The sequence below is a fragment of the Grus americana genome, chromosome 2, assembly GCF_028858705.1.
Source record: "Grus americana isolate bGruAme1 chromosome 2, bGruAme1.mat, whole genome shotgun sequence".
Lineage (NCBI taxonomy): Eukaryota > Metazoa > Chordata > Aves > Gruiformes > Gruidae > Grus > Grus americana.
The window spans coordinates 157,557,192-157,572,042 of record NC_072853.1 but is presented as its reverse complement, the minus strand read 5'-3'; the positions used below and the strand labels follow the sequence as shown (position 1 = coordinate 157,572,042).

Here is a 14,851-nt window from a genome sequence, read left to right as displayed (position 1 = left end):
CTCCAGGGCTAGTGGGAAGGAAGGCAAACAGTGTTTGCAGTGCAGTTTTAAGAAACACTATTTACCTTCCGTTCAAAGTATTTCCTGAGCTTCTATGCAACAGCTCGTGGCTCAGCTTTAAAAGCAAAGCTAGGTGATGAACACACCGTGTATTTGGTAAACAGGTTAAATGTCACACCACCCCCCATGGAACTCGTTACTTAGCCTGGCATTTCACTCTTCCCATCAATTGTAAATCTGAGTAATGAATTCACTGGATAAGCCAAAGGAGGTTTAAAATGTGATACTTTTAACCAAAGACATCCAGGAAAGTGGAGCCACTTTCTGCTAGATCAATCTGGAGAAAATGCAATTTCTGATTAGATATGTTTAATTAACAATCTTTCCTTCACAGGTGAGCTTTCACACTTACTCCTGCACTTGGTTCTGATTTCAAACAATGCACATACTTCAAACTGATGTTCTTCTTTCCTTATTACAATCTCGATCTTGCTTCCCAGCATTTCCTTGCAAGCTTTAGCTTTCAGTTCATGACCATCGTGGGCTTCTTTTTTCTCTCCATTATCTCAGTGATGGTGGACATCATACTACAGTGCCAATTCACATGCGATATTTGATTTCCATTTTTGTCTAGATAGTCTCACAGCTTCAGTGTACGATCTGAAGATTCTTTTAGGAGAACATGTAGGAAAATGCTACCCATCCACCCAGCACGTTCACCAATGTGCTGGTCAAATTACACCACAGATAAATTTGGGCAGTATTGTGAATTCCAGAGGTTTCTCTTTTTGACAGTGGCACCCAGCTCTTCACATGCCTCCACGTCCACTGCTCCAGCACAGGCAAGCTGTGTTTCAAGGCCCTCATGGGTTTATTTCCTTTCCACCCTCCACTGCTCACCTCTGACCGAGCCATCTTTTCTCATCCATTTGTTAGATCTTTAGACCAACATCTTCATGTTTCCTCCTATGCTCTTACGTTTCACAGATGGTCTGCATGGACATCAACAGATATTTCACTGAAATTCTTCAAATTCTTTGAAAAGTGCCCTGACTCTGATGTGCACTAAAAATATCCTCCCAAAAAAACCATCATGCTGAGCGCTGAAACCACTACCAGCATTACTAACTGATTTCACCATGTACTCATTTCTTCCCTTACACCCATTTTTTGGCTTTACTATTAGGGTGTAAAGACTTTGAAGGAAGGCATTTTTAACTCTGTGTTTGAACAAGGTTTAATATTATGAGGTTGTACTGCAGGATAGGAAACAGAGGTGCCATCATAAAACAAAGAACGCATAAAACGATAAATGGGCTCTCAGTCAGCATGGCAAGAGCGAAGCAGTAACCATCACACTTTAAGTGATGGCATCAAGGTGTAGTTCTCAGATGCTTTCAGAACATTTTCTATTTTAATCAAACTAAGCTCTGCAAGGCATCCACCAATCCAAACCAAAACTCTTTTTGAAAAACAAGACTTACTAAGCATTCATCTGTGTGCCATAGTTTCTCATCTGTGAAACATCTGTCACACTTTTCAGAAATGTGTCCATGAGTTGTGCAATGCATATGCCTTTCAAGGAGATTCATATTCTCAATACACATACATGCTTTGAAATGCCCTGTCATGGCTGTCCCTTGATAAGATCTTTAAGAATTAGGAAGGCAGATGTTATAGGAATACTTAGGAATACTCATTGTTATTATTAATAAAGTGAATATATGAGGGGGTTTTTCAATTCCAGAATTAAGCTTTGTTTAAGCATTTCTTTGCAATCTTTGCAATCCAAATAATGTTGCAATCCAAATAATGGCTGTGGAAGAGAAAATGAAATTGTAATCGCAAAGTTTACTTTGAGTGCCCAAAGGGCTAGCAGCAGGAATAGCTGAAAGCAAATGTATGCACACATACACACAGAAAAGTATGCAAATATATGCACACATTAGAGATATATATAAATCTAAGTGTCATGTTAGTAACAGAGGCTATGGAAATTGGTTCCTGTAATTCTACAGAAAATCGTTTCTTCATAAGGTAAAGGGATCTTCCGTGCGAATGCATTATCTGCTCTGCACTGCGTGGCTTGAAATCTGCCCGTGCTGGTGCTGTTGGGGCTCCAGCAGCAGGAGATGCAGTCATCTGTCTCTAGGCCTGTGAAAGGAGCAGCAGGTACCTTTTAAACACTGCATCTCGCAGGTTTATTAGCCATAATAAATAAAGCACTGGTGACTGGTCTACATGGTTACGCTACAAATAGAGCTACACTGGTGGTACCAATGATGGGAAATTACAGAAAGTAATCTAGTGTAGACACAGCATTTGATTAAGAGAGAATGAACCACCCATGTCTAAGCTGTTAGAAGGAAAGCTTAATTGATAACAACATCGTCTCTGTTCTGTGAATGAATAATCAAATTTCCTGGCAAAAGACTGGAAGCAAATTGGGCAAAAACACAGCTTATGGGGGATGCAGGTAATTTAGTTATTTTTCTTCTAGGGAGGGTTTCTTTTTAAAGCGTGCAAGCAGCTGTCCACATGTTATCTTACCCAGAACTGACTCATCTAATCAAGATAATCTTCAGAAAGATATTCTGAAATAAATGCCTGTTTAAGTGGTTATTCTTTCAGCTCTCGGCTGTCACAGCTCCTCTACGGAGGCAGTACGAGAAAGGTCACAGCACAAGAGAGACTGGGATACAGGTGCAGATATAAAGGTCCAGATTCACTATTATTTTTAGATGTCGGACATACAGGCACACTAAGAAAAGAAAAACTACTCTGTGTGGAACATCTCCAGCTACAAACTGACATCCCGAGAAAGTGTTTTGAGGAAACAAAGCTGTACTTTTGTCTCCCTAAGTTAAAGCAGGTGGGGATTTAATGGGAAAGAAAAAGGGGGCTCCCCTTATCCATTCTCCCATTAACATTGCCAAACACAGCATATCCGTTCCGGATTTCTGGATGTTCGACAGCCCGGCTGGAACAGTACAAATGTCCTTTGCATATGTGCAGTCTGTGCAGCATCTGGATGTGTCAGACCTATTGTGCATACACTGCAGAGTCAACTTGCAGATGTGCAGCAGATCCAGCACGTCCCCCATGTGTCAGACACACCGCACATTTGCTGTGCACCTTATGTGACATTATTCTCTCTGGGATTGTCCTGTCAAAAATAGGGAGCATAAGAGTGAAGTCCCAAATCACCTGGCACAGTATCAGCTACACGGCTGCCCAGCTTCCCCTTTCAGATTAGGATTATACCCATTCCTGAAAGGTAACAGCTCTCCCTTTCTAAAATGACAGCATCCCCATGAGCACAACAAAAAGACCTCTGGCATATATCAAGATTTATATATGTGTGTTTACATAGGTATATAGCCAACCCTTCTACTACATTTAACACTTAGATGGTTTTATCATTAATTCTATTAAACCTGAAATCACATTCTCATTTTGTAAAAAATCTTGGGCAGGGGAAGTTAATCATGTCAGACTGAGGGAACCTGACTTGGAGCAGCCCCACGTAAGAGAAGAAATACAAACACTACGGTCAGAATCTGATATGGATCTCCTCTATAGCGTTATAGCAAAATGGTTTGAAAATGAGCAGGGAAGGGTTTCTCAAAGGGATCATCTTTTTACAGGTATGTCTTGTCCTGACAGAACTGCAAATCTTATCTTCCCTCTATAGCCATCTCTTACACTGTGTCTGGACCACCCTGTGGGAGCATGGACAAGCACACAGGCAAGAGTGTGATGTCTTCCATGTGCCCACGTGTCTGGCAGGAGAAAATCTGGTGTCTCGGGGGCCTGTGAAACCTCCGCAGCCTTGCTACAAACCCAGGGCGTAGGAGCAGACTGCCTGCCACCAGCCACAGGTCACCCCAGAAGGCAGGACGGGTATCTGCTGAAGGGCACAGCTACGCAGACATGGCTGGGGTCATGCCATGCCTGTCCACACTGCAGCCACGTAGCCCTGCAGAATATTCTTCCTCCAGCCTGCTCTGCCAGCCAAGATGCCTGTTCCTAAAAGTCAGTCTGCTTCTGAATGGTTTGGATGCAAGCGGAGCTCAGGCGGAGATCTCTACTTGAAAATAGCACAGAATTAGGGGTGCTCAGATTTTTACAGCTTCCTCCGGATTCTGGTGGGCTTGGACCTGTCCAGAGCTCTGTAAAAAGGCAGTGCCAAAAAGGGAATTAGAAACACATGCCTTCCTGTGTTTCGCCAGCTTATTGTAAGAAACCTCTTCCAAAGTATCCACGGTATGGAAGCTAGAGAGACGTTAACATGTTCAAACGTTACTACGAAGGACTATTCCTTCTGCCTTCCCATCACTTCACTCTTGGGCAGATAAAAGTCGGTAACGGCCTTCCAGATGTTGTCCTTTGGTTGTTCTGCCTTGTCCCAGTCTATCATATTGATGTAGGTGTCTACCAGAGGCTTCCAGATGAGGCACAGTTACAGACAGATATGGACTGGAAAAGATACATTCATTGTGCTCACCAAAACGAAAATAAAAGAGAGGCCGGTTTCCTGCCGTGCTGGCTGCTCTCTCTCTAGCGGCCGCTTCCCGGATGTCACAGACACCAATGTTGGCAGTGCGGAGCATTCTTCTGGCAGCTCCTTCACTGTGTTGCAGTCTACACCGTACCGCGGCAGCTCCATTCGCTGCTGTAACAAGTTGAAAAAAACTAATTAATTCACGTTTAGTTTTTTTACATTTGTTACAGCAACGAATGGAGCTGCTGCCCCCATGCAGTAGAGCACACACGCACACGCACGCACAGACACCACAGGACACTCACGGAGCCAACGCGAGTCAATGTTCCACTCTGCCAACATGGGCGTTAGTAATGTTAGCAAAGGTGCAGTGAGAGGACTGGATGTCCCGACAGAGGGGAACTGCCTTGGGATTTCCTTTAGTTTGTCGAATGCTGTCACAGAATGCAAATCCCTGCCCTTCCCCAATGCCTCCAATCCCAGCGAAAGAGCTGTGTCCATTTCCATACTGTTTTAAAGTATCTCTAAAGCATCTATTCCCTTTTAATAGCAAGATCCAAGACCATCAAAGCTTATAAATTCTTGCGGTTCCCCATCAAAACAGATTACAAAAAAAACCCCAAATGACTAATTGGTCATGCACGTGATTGTTCAGATATTAACAGAGGCTTACAAAAGGCAGCATCTGTTTTGTTATCCTATTTCTTCTTGGAAAGGATTCATCTCCCCCTTCCTAGCAAGCAGGGACCTCAAGCTGTTCAGATGAGTAAAGTTTTACAAGAGAATATCAAATTGAACTGTTTCAAGCTTTGTCCAAAAGGTAGCACAACAAAACAAACAAAAAGTACAAAGACAGCAAAGACCCAAGCACAAATAATAATCAGTTTCTGGAAGAAAATACTTTAATACAGTAGAAGCAGTGTCTTCCACTATAATAAAATAATTCATTTAGCTATCAGCTAAACGATTGAGCTTGATGTACATACAAGAAAACAGTGGACAATATTTCAGTAATTTTTCTCTTCATCCTATTACAATCTTTGTTCACTCATCCGTATCCCACAGTCCCAGTGCAGGATCTTCTGGGAAGTGGCAGAGCAGAAAATGTTCATTTCATTTCATCCCATCTTTAAAACAGCCCTAAATCAGCTGCATTCTCAATCATGACCTCTTCAAATTATTGAATGGACCCCACTATAGGACTGGCTTACAGAGGTCCCTCTGCTTCTCCTTACACTAGAAAACTTTAATATCACAACAGAGACCTTGAAAGATAATCTTGGAGGGTTCTCCACATTCTCTTTCATCATTACATGCATGATGAATCCCCAGCAGTTTAAGCCATGGATACCATTTGACCAGAAGACTGAGGTTTCTGGAGAAAGAAACATCTATTTTCTTGTGTGAAGAAAAAAATGCCACAACTAGCTGTATAAACAAATACTGGTACCAACCGCACTGCTGTGTTGAGGATTACTGTGAGGCAACAGTCTCTCCATAACTCAGAAAATCTAAGCAGGTCTCATGAGAACATACTGTGAAGACTATTGTATGTCTGAGAGTCTGGTCAGACCAATAAATACCCATAAATTTAATAACTGCACCTCTGGTATTGTAATTCTGTTGATTTGATTTGTTTCATTGTCTAATGGCTCCCAATGGTTAGGAAATGTCACAGACACCCTCAGATCGGGCTCTATCACTTCAGAAAAGTGTCTGTAACACTGATCTCTTTTGTGGAGTTCCCACCAGCAAAGCAGACTAAGTGAAATCCAAAGGCACAGAAATACCATTTTGCTATGGAGCCACCTAATTAAATATACACCTGAAGAAGGGAGAACAAGGCAGTGCCTCCACACATGAGCAGTTTAAATAGAAAACCATCAACTCTACCATAAAGGCAGGATTTTGCAAAAAAAGGAGGAAACCAGTGCCCAGGCCTACAACAAAAACAGGGCTCAGAGGACAGCCAAGCCCAAGTGGAGCCTCCATAAGGTGAGTGAGATGCCACAAGTGTGTAGGACACGCTCCTCTGAGGCCAACACAAAATGGAAGCCTACACCAATACCTACAACTACATATTCAACTTCCGGATCCAGTGCCTCAGAAGACTGAAAGAACTCTGAGGAGTTCTTAGATATACAGGAAATAATTTCAATGAAGCAATACATTACTAAATTTAGTTTGAAGATATTTTTACACCTTTTGGACAAGTATGTGCAACCCATCCCTCAACGCTGAGAGTGAGTATCTATAAAGGATTGGTTGCCCATGCATTATAGGACAAGTTGAACTCTAGGGATGTTACTGGTCTCTCTAGTGTCTTCAAAAGGGAGATTTGGACAGGAAATCCAGAAATGGAGGAAGGTACAAAGCTTCAAGGTTCTCTTCCACTCTTGCCTATACCTCTGTTCAGAAAGCTTTACTTGGCTGAACATTAGTTAGGACATCACATTAATTAGTTAGGACATCACAATTTCCTCTGTATTTTTGCATTACTTCTAATAAACAATGCCTCTCTAACGAGCCTAGGCTTATTTTACTTTCCAGACATGACTGCCAAATCCACAGCAATGTATGTAAAAAATGTACACACACATCAAAGCGGACATATATATAAAAATATACATAAAATGGATGGAATAAGCTTTTTCTGCATAACAATAACTTTGCTTCTGCCACATATATTTCTTCAGAGATGCAGCTTTTTACTGTGGCAGCTATCAGTACACTTGACATCTTCATATATTGCAAGCACAGATACACGTACCGGGAGGCTGTGGCAGGTAGGCCCCAATTAATTTTGATCTCTTCTTTTCATATCCCTTCTGTGTGATGTCACCTGACAAGAAAAGAAAAGAAAAATCAATAAGATGTGTATAAAGACAGTGTCTAACTGCTTAATGGCAGCACCATCAGCTTAGCCACCACTGCACTGTTTGTCTGTCTTGACAATTATAATGAACAAATGAAAAGCACAGTATGATCATTCCACCCAGAAAAAAACCTCATTTACGCCAGACCCATCCTGACAAGTAAACACCCAGCCTTGATTTATTCCAACACTGGAGTCCAGCGGCACAGTTTTAAAACCATTTTGAGATGCTGTCACACAAGCTTTCAGAAGCTACAATGACCTTCATTAGGTTAATAAACAATGGATTATATAGAGTGCGTGGGCCTGTGGTGGCTGGCAAAACACATAGCACTGATTAGCATTTTCTATCATTAATGGGATTTTTCTAATCAAGCATGTAAGGCACAAAAGACTTGAAACTGCTGCTACATCATTTCTGCAATATAAATGTTTTAGCTGATTTCTAAGCAGTACTGAGAGGAACAAAACCAAACCAAACCAAATCTACCACTGATCCACTAAAAAATAGTAGCATAAAGATTCTTTGTCTGACTTTCCAATTAAATCTAAAAAAAATTTTGAAGACAAATGCTTGAATTTCTTAAATTCAATTCATATGACCCTTCACTGTGTCTGCAGTTTCTTGGGGTAACTTTTTTTAAATGTAAGGATAAAAAAATTTATCTGTAAAAGTTTCCTAAATGAAAGTGATGGATAAATAGATATGTAGACCAAAACATACACTTTTAGTCTTATTAGAGTCCAGGAGAGGTTTGGCACTGAAGTTGCAATACGGTCCTGGCTCTGGAGCTCTAGATCTACCTTTAATAGTTAAAATACTTGTTCAAAAATAATTCAAATATCCAGATTCTTCTTTCCAAATGTGCGAACACATGCACACACACATTTAATGCGTATGTATTAAATTCAATACAAGCTACTTTGGATGCTAAAGAGTGATAGGTTTTACAATTATAAGATTTTGGAAATAACACCATATTCCCTGCCCTTTCAATAAGCGTTATCTACTATTGTGAGACCCATCATGCAGTTGAAGTTCATTTGCAACACTGGACTTGTACGTTTGTAAAACGCTGAGTGCTTAGGAGGGCAGAAACCACAAAAAGCAGTGGACCTTTGGTGGTAAGCCTCAGCTAGATACAGCAACACGTGTCTGTTCATGCTCTTCCATCCCTATGTTCAACCTTCACCTAAGGAGATCGTTTGTCAAGAGGACTCGTACTCATTTCAATCCCAGCCACCCTGGTGAATGGACGCCGTTAGCACCAATGTGTACAGAGAGCGTCCCGTGGCTTGGTCTGAAATCAGTAACTACATGAAAATACCTTCAAATGTTGTTCCTCGATGGAAAACCTTTTCTTGGGGATGGTTCCAACACGCAATAAGGAGGCAAAATTCGCCAAGCCTCTCTGCCAGTGTCCTGAGCCAACCTCTCACCCCTGGTTAAAAAACAGTGCTTAAAATAACACCTATCCTCTTCGCTACCATATCTCAAATTGCTCTACAAAAGAAGTCAACTAAAATATCTGTGTTTTTAAATGAGGAAAGTGAGAGTGAAGCACTTCAGATGATAACCGTCCCATATTTACTCAGGGAAGAAGTGGCAGACTTGGCAAGAGGACCTAAGCTTTTAAAGCTCAAACCCACTGACTCTTCAAGCACATTTCTTCCCATTTTGAATACTTCTGGTGTGTGTTCAAACTAGTGAAACAAATTCCCTCTCTACTGTAATCATCAGCTTCTCACAAACCAGACAGTAACTACAGATACCACTTCACTAAAATGTTTTATTGAAAAAATGTGTTTATTTCTATTTTAAAATTACAAAATATGAACAATTTTTTCTTTTGAAGTTTTGCTAAACAAATTACTATTAATTTCCTGTGCTCATCAATACCAAATTCTTATGCACTCCAGATACATCTTAATTTGAGTAAAAATTTGATTTTATTAGTTTGCTATTGCTTGTAAAGGAGAAGAGATATATCCTACAGAGAACCACAGCTCCACTGTGGTATGTGCAAGTTGGCAATACCATTTTAAATACGAAACTATTAACAACAGGTGCTTTACTATTGGTTACTCTTCCACACACGTGGTAGTACATACACATGCAAATTGATATCGAAAGCTATACATTCTAGACATTGCTCATGGAACCTGCATCCATTCCTGCAATACAAGTTTCTTGTGCTAGTTACTAAACCTGTATTGTCCTTAATGGGGAGAAATGCAGAGGACAAGCAATTTCTTTGACACCGAAGTCAGAAAGATAACTATCAAGTGTTATCTCCTGTCAATAAAAAGTTTTCATTCAAATCACTACCCAGACTCACTCTTTGGAAGTCCACCGCACAAAGGAATTATACTGAGAAGGGACAATGGCGACTCCTTCCCCGGCTCACTGTCCCACCAAAACATCACCAATAAAATTATTTTCTGAGACAATTTAATATGAAAATATTTTGTCTTCCAGGAACAAACAGCAAAATCATTTAGAATTATCACTAATCTTTCTATAATCATGTCCATCATTACCCTGGTAACCAAATCTAAAAAACATGTAAAAGCAAAATATAGAATCACCAAAATCTTCACTGTAGTATCACTATTACCATTCTGAGGTGGAAGGAAGTCAACTCTATCATGTAGTCTGGGGAAGTACTACACTTTATTTATCAGGATTAATGGTATTTGTATTAATTTGTATTTTTTCAGGTAGACTGACTTCAGAACATAAACAATAATTGATTAACCATTAAAATATTATTACAATATATGCAAAAGTGTTGCATTTCAAAGCTATGTTGAACTCATTGTGTAAGCTGCTAATATAAACTAAACACAGCTCACCAAAAGTTAAGTGAGCTTAAACTCTGCTCTTATTTTCAATTACCATTCACTCAGTTTTCTAAACACAATATTAAGGCCTCTGGTCTATGTCCTTCATTCCTTTCCAAATTAATGCAATAATTTTAGAAGTCTTATCTGAGGATCAAACCCCTTTTCAGTTAGGTCCACCTAGCTCACGTTCTTCCACAGTACGATATTGAATTTAGGCTTGGCTTTTGGAGAATATCAACAGGATTACATGAACTATACTTCCTTGACATGAGAACTGAGGATTTATACTACCTTTTTATTTTTAATTATCCCTTCTTCTCTTGAAAAGCCAGCAGACTCTCAGGGCTTTGCTGCATGCCTTCAAAGTCTACTTCAAAAGACAGGAGGGTAAAGGGTCTCACCACCATGCCTTCTGAGCAGACAGTACGTGTTGGGTTTTTATTTACTACATGAACAAACTCTTCAAAGCCCCTGCAAATTTAGACCTCCTTGTTGCATCACTCTAGCTTTCTTCTCACGATACCTTTGCCTACTTTTGAGCGGCATTTCCAAGCCACGTTGCAACGCCGCACAGGAGAACTCTGGGAGGCAAGGCGGGGGACAAGGCTGGCAGTGTGCTAAGGAAAAAGGCCAGGCCATGGATGGAGGGATGATGGAAAGACTCCAGCACCAAGGGCATGCAGGAGCAGAAGGAGCACGTGGCTGCAGGGAGCTTTGGGGATGGGTCTCCCTGGGACAAGACACCAGCACGTAATGTCAGGCAGCTGAAAGGTGGCATCTCCATTTAGCAGCTCCCTGCAGCCCTCTTGTCTGCCTGCCTGTCTCCTTCCTTGGCCCTCCCCCCATCCCCTGGCCCTGGCTCTGCTCCTGAGCACTCTGCGCTGCTCCAGTACTTCTCAGCTTCATCCCACAGCTGGTCCCCAGGCCCTCCTCCTCACTCCCTTCCTCTCAGGCTGCATTCACTTCAATGCACCCAAGGATTTCAGCCTCCTCTTTGCATCGGCACTCTCCAGGTTTTTTTTCCTCTGGACATGTTGCTCTTTTCTTCCTCACCTCCACTGGTGATTTGACAGGTTTCCACCACGGAGGGCCACAGATGTATACCCTGGAGGGTACTGTGTCCAAGGGTCAGCGGGGAAGAGCAAAGCACAAGCCTGAGCATCTGAACTCACTAACAGTGAACAAATTTTACTCTGACTTCTTCGCCATCCACATTTAAAATGGACTGTCAAGGACTGCTGAACAACAGGCATGCAGTACACTGATCCTCTTTCCACAAGAAGTCCATTTCTTATTTCCAGTCTTCCAGAGTCTCTTCAGGCACAAGAAGGAAAATGCCACTTTTGCAATGAAAGGGACAGCACAAACGAAAGACCATCCAGCCCTCCAAAGAAGAAGGTTGCCCGATCAAGCTGAGTACAGGCCCAGGGCTCTGGCACTCCGCAATCCTACTGCCACCTCTTTATTTGTGATCTGTGCCCCCGTTTCTGCAACCTCCCGAGCTGCGGATGGCAATGCTCTCCTACACTGGCGCTCACAGACAAGTATTTTGTAGCTTTATTTAGCAAAGCCGCACTGTAGCATAAATGCTCATCACAACCACTACTGTTTGCACTATACCCTCCATTTTCTTTGAAAATCTACTGTATTTTTCTCTTTCCTTCAACAGTGTTGGATTTCTGCCTCTTTACAAAGACAACGGGGCAAAGCCGGGGGAGGCGGGTCAGAGCAACGTAAGCATAGCACGCACGCTCATCAGAAGCAAGGAAGGAACTCCAGGTAATAGAGAGCCCCTAGGGATACTCCACATTGTACAAGACATTCTGAGGAGTAATAAATGCCTGTAACTGTTGAATTCATTGCCATTATCCCATCCCCTTTCCTGGCCCCTCCATGAGTCAGCTCCATCCATTTATACGTCATGTCCTAGACTGATCACGGAATTACACCTTAAAATGAAAATAATAAAAAAGGTACATTTTAGGTAATCAGCAAAATATTGACTTTTTAGCTTTTTGTTGAGGGGAAGGTTATTAAACGTGAAAATACTACCACAGGGAAAATATCAGTACATTACCACCTTTCTTCAATGCATTTACTTTTTAAAAGCTGGAGAGTAGTTAGAAATGCTGGTACCATAGACAAATAAGGTGCTGTGCTACTTTCATGAAAGTAAAACACTTAAAAGTCAATGTAGTATAAAAGTTTCCCTTTCAATTGAAATATATATTAGCTGATCTATTATCACTTCCTGAACACAAACATGTCCAGCCCTGATGGACTACTACCATGATATATGGAGTAAATTTATTCAAGCAAAAGATAATTGCATTATACAAGGGGAAAAAAACCTAAACCAAACCCAAACACAAGATAAATTTCACCAAATCTTTCATTTTTTCTGGAAGATGCCAGTACTTCTTACTTATCTCAGTCTTTTAGGACACAGCACAGGTGAAGAGCTAATGATAAAACCAGGGACTATAATCACCTTGTTTAGTGCGGTGAAAACTCAATTTCATGTTCAGTGATCGCAAAGCCTGACTGATGCTGCTGGTTTTCACTACACATTCATGCTTCAAAATGAAATTTCAGACTGGGACTTTGAATTAATTTAAGGCACTTATGGAAAAATCCGCCATGGGAAATAATGCAATCAATAACTCCTCTCAAACACAGACTAACAGAGAGCTCACCGGTGAGTGCCTTTCCTTTGCCCATGATTTTCTGCCCTCTAAAGATTCAATTTTCTGTATGACTTGTTTATTGCTGATGACTCAAATTCAGTGTCAGCATCTTGGCAAGAGGGATTTGAATGAAACAAAGCTCCTCATAAAGAGAAGTGTGACTCATTTACTTCTCCCACTCATGATGCAGACAGTCTCCCTGTCTGGTCTCCCAAAAATATGCCAAGAAACTAAGGATTTCATTTTGGATGGTGCAAATACAGAGATATCAAAACTGCACAAATACATCTCATGTAACACATACGTGAACACAAAAATATATATCAGGAGCTGTTTTCTTTTCCAATGTCTTTTAAAAGAGATGTTTAACCTCAGCAGCAGCTTCGAAAACTACTCAGAACTATGACGAAGAAACAAACGGTAAAGTGTGGCACTAGGCAGAAAAATTAATGGGATCCCACACTTTCACTGCAAACAGAATCATAAATTACAGTACTGCTCAAGTGCCTTTAAGGGGAGTATGCTGTAGCTTAAAGGTTTCAATGATAATTTTACCCACATATAGCTGAATTCTTTTTTTTCCCCCAAGGATACATTTTGCTCCTGTATGTTGCAAGCAAAGCAGAAAATGGCTGAATTTCAATGACAGATAAAGAAGAGTGCTCCATGTGTACTTTACAGCTTATAATGTTTTCTAAAGTGGCTTCTAATTCATGAAAAAAATATTTAAACAGATTATGCTATTAATAGATAAAGTGTCTTAGCACTGCTAAAATAACAGATACAAGGTCTTCTGAATTTTGAAAGTATTCCTATTAAAAAATAAATACTTTCTTCCCATTCTTTTGATAGACAAAGTAAATATCTGTTGTATAATCTGCTCAGTTCTTAGTTTTAATTAAAATTCTGTGTTTTTAAACAAGTAAGCGAGCAGTAAATCATTCTACATAGAAGACATTTTTGAGTGTCTCCACCTTGAATCCCAGAAGACCCCTTAATGAGTTTCCCCACTTACTTTCTGGTCCCAAAGTCTTCAGCACATTTGTCCAATACCCAAAATATGCCCGGGCTTCAAAAGAAAGGAGAAAGAAAAAAAAAAAAACCAAACCCCAAAAAACCCCTCCCTCAAAAGAGAACCCCGAAACACCTAATCGAAGCCAATGAAAACAATCCTGGGGATTTTCTGACTCAGACTTTCTACTCTCGGGCTGCCGGCAGCGTGGCGGCCAGCCAGGAGCCGGGCGTGCTGCTGGAGACCCCACTCCTCTGAAGCCGCGGGACTGTGTGGTCCTCGGGCATCCTGCAGCTCCCCCAGAACAGAGTTTTTGTGCGGCACTACTTTTATGGACTGGATTATTGTAAAGTAAACAGAGGCTGGTTGAACAGTGAAGGTTTCCATTCTCAGTGTCAAGAGTTTATTTCATTATTTAAAGCTTTAACGAACACTTTATATAATGAAAGCAATCCTTGCCATTTTTGGAATTTTATGGCTGTTAGGACCCTTCATAATGTTGTTTTCCTTCCTTTATTGCTTTATAAGGCTTATAGGGCACCCTTGAAGTGTATATCCTTTTTGCAGCTGCTGGAAGCTCATCTTTCATCTCTCCACTCGCTTTCCTGTTGCCTATGAGGCATTTGCCTGTTCTAGTTATTCTCCCCGTTCTAGTTATTCTCCCTGTCTCTAACACAATCCGTGCAGAGTCAGATCTTGCTCAAGATAAAAATAAAATACAATTCTGAAAAGTATGCCTAAGGAAACATTCCTGATAAATGTCATTTAATAGGCAGGCTTTATATTTCAAGTTAGAAATGTTCCCTAAAGAAAGATAATTACAGCAGTAATTCCACTTATCATTATTTAGAATTTACAGTTCAGAGCAAACCAGACATTTCCATAAATGCTGTACTGTGCTGGGTACTGCACAAATTTGTGTCCCG

General features: G+C 40.9%; 1 protein-coding gene across 6 annotated transcripts in view; it reads right to left on the bottom strand.

Annotated features, from left to right (window-relative positions):
* The window catches only part of DIP2C (disco interacting protein 2 homolog C), a 329,448-nt gene that overhangs the window by 143,130 nt on the left and 171,467 nt on the right, over positions 1-14,851 (bottom strand). For 4 of the 6 annotated variants that reach the window (XM_054815993.1, XM_054815996.1, XM_054815990.1 and 1 more), the window contains 2 exons: positions 7,275-7,346; positions 4,508-4,675 (listed from right to left, as the gene is read on the bottom strand). In XM_054815993.1, coding sequence (XP_054671968.1) covers positions 4,508-4,675; positions 7,275-7,346 — 240 coding nt within the window. The remainder of the gene's footprint in view (positions 1-4,507; positions 4,676-7,274; positions 7,347-14,851) is intronic. The other 2 variants (XM_054815994.1, XM_054815995.1) reach the window with 1 other exon arrangement.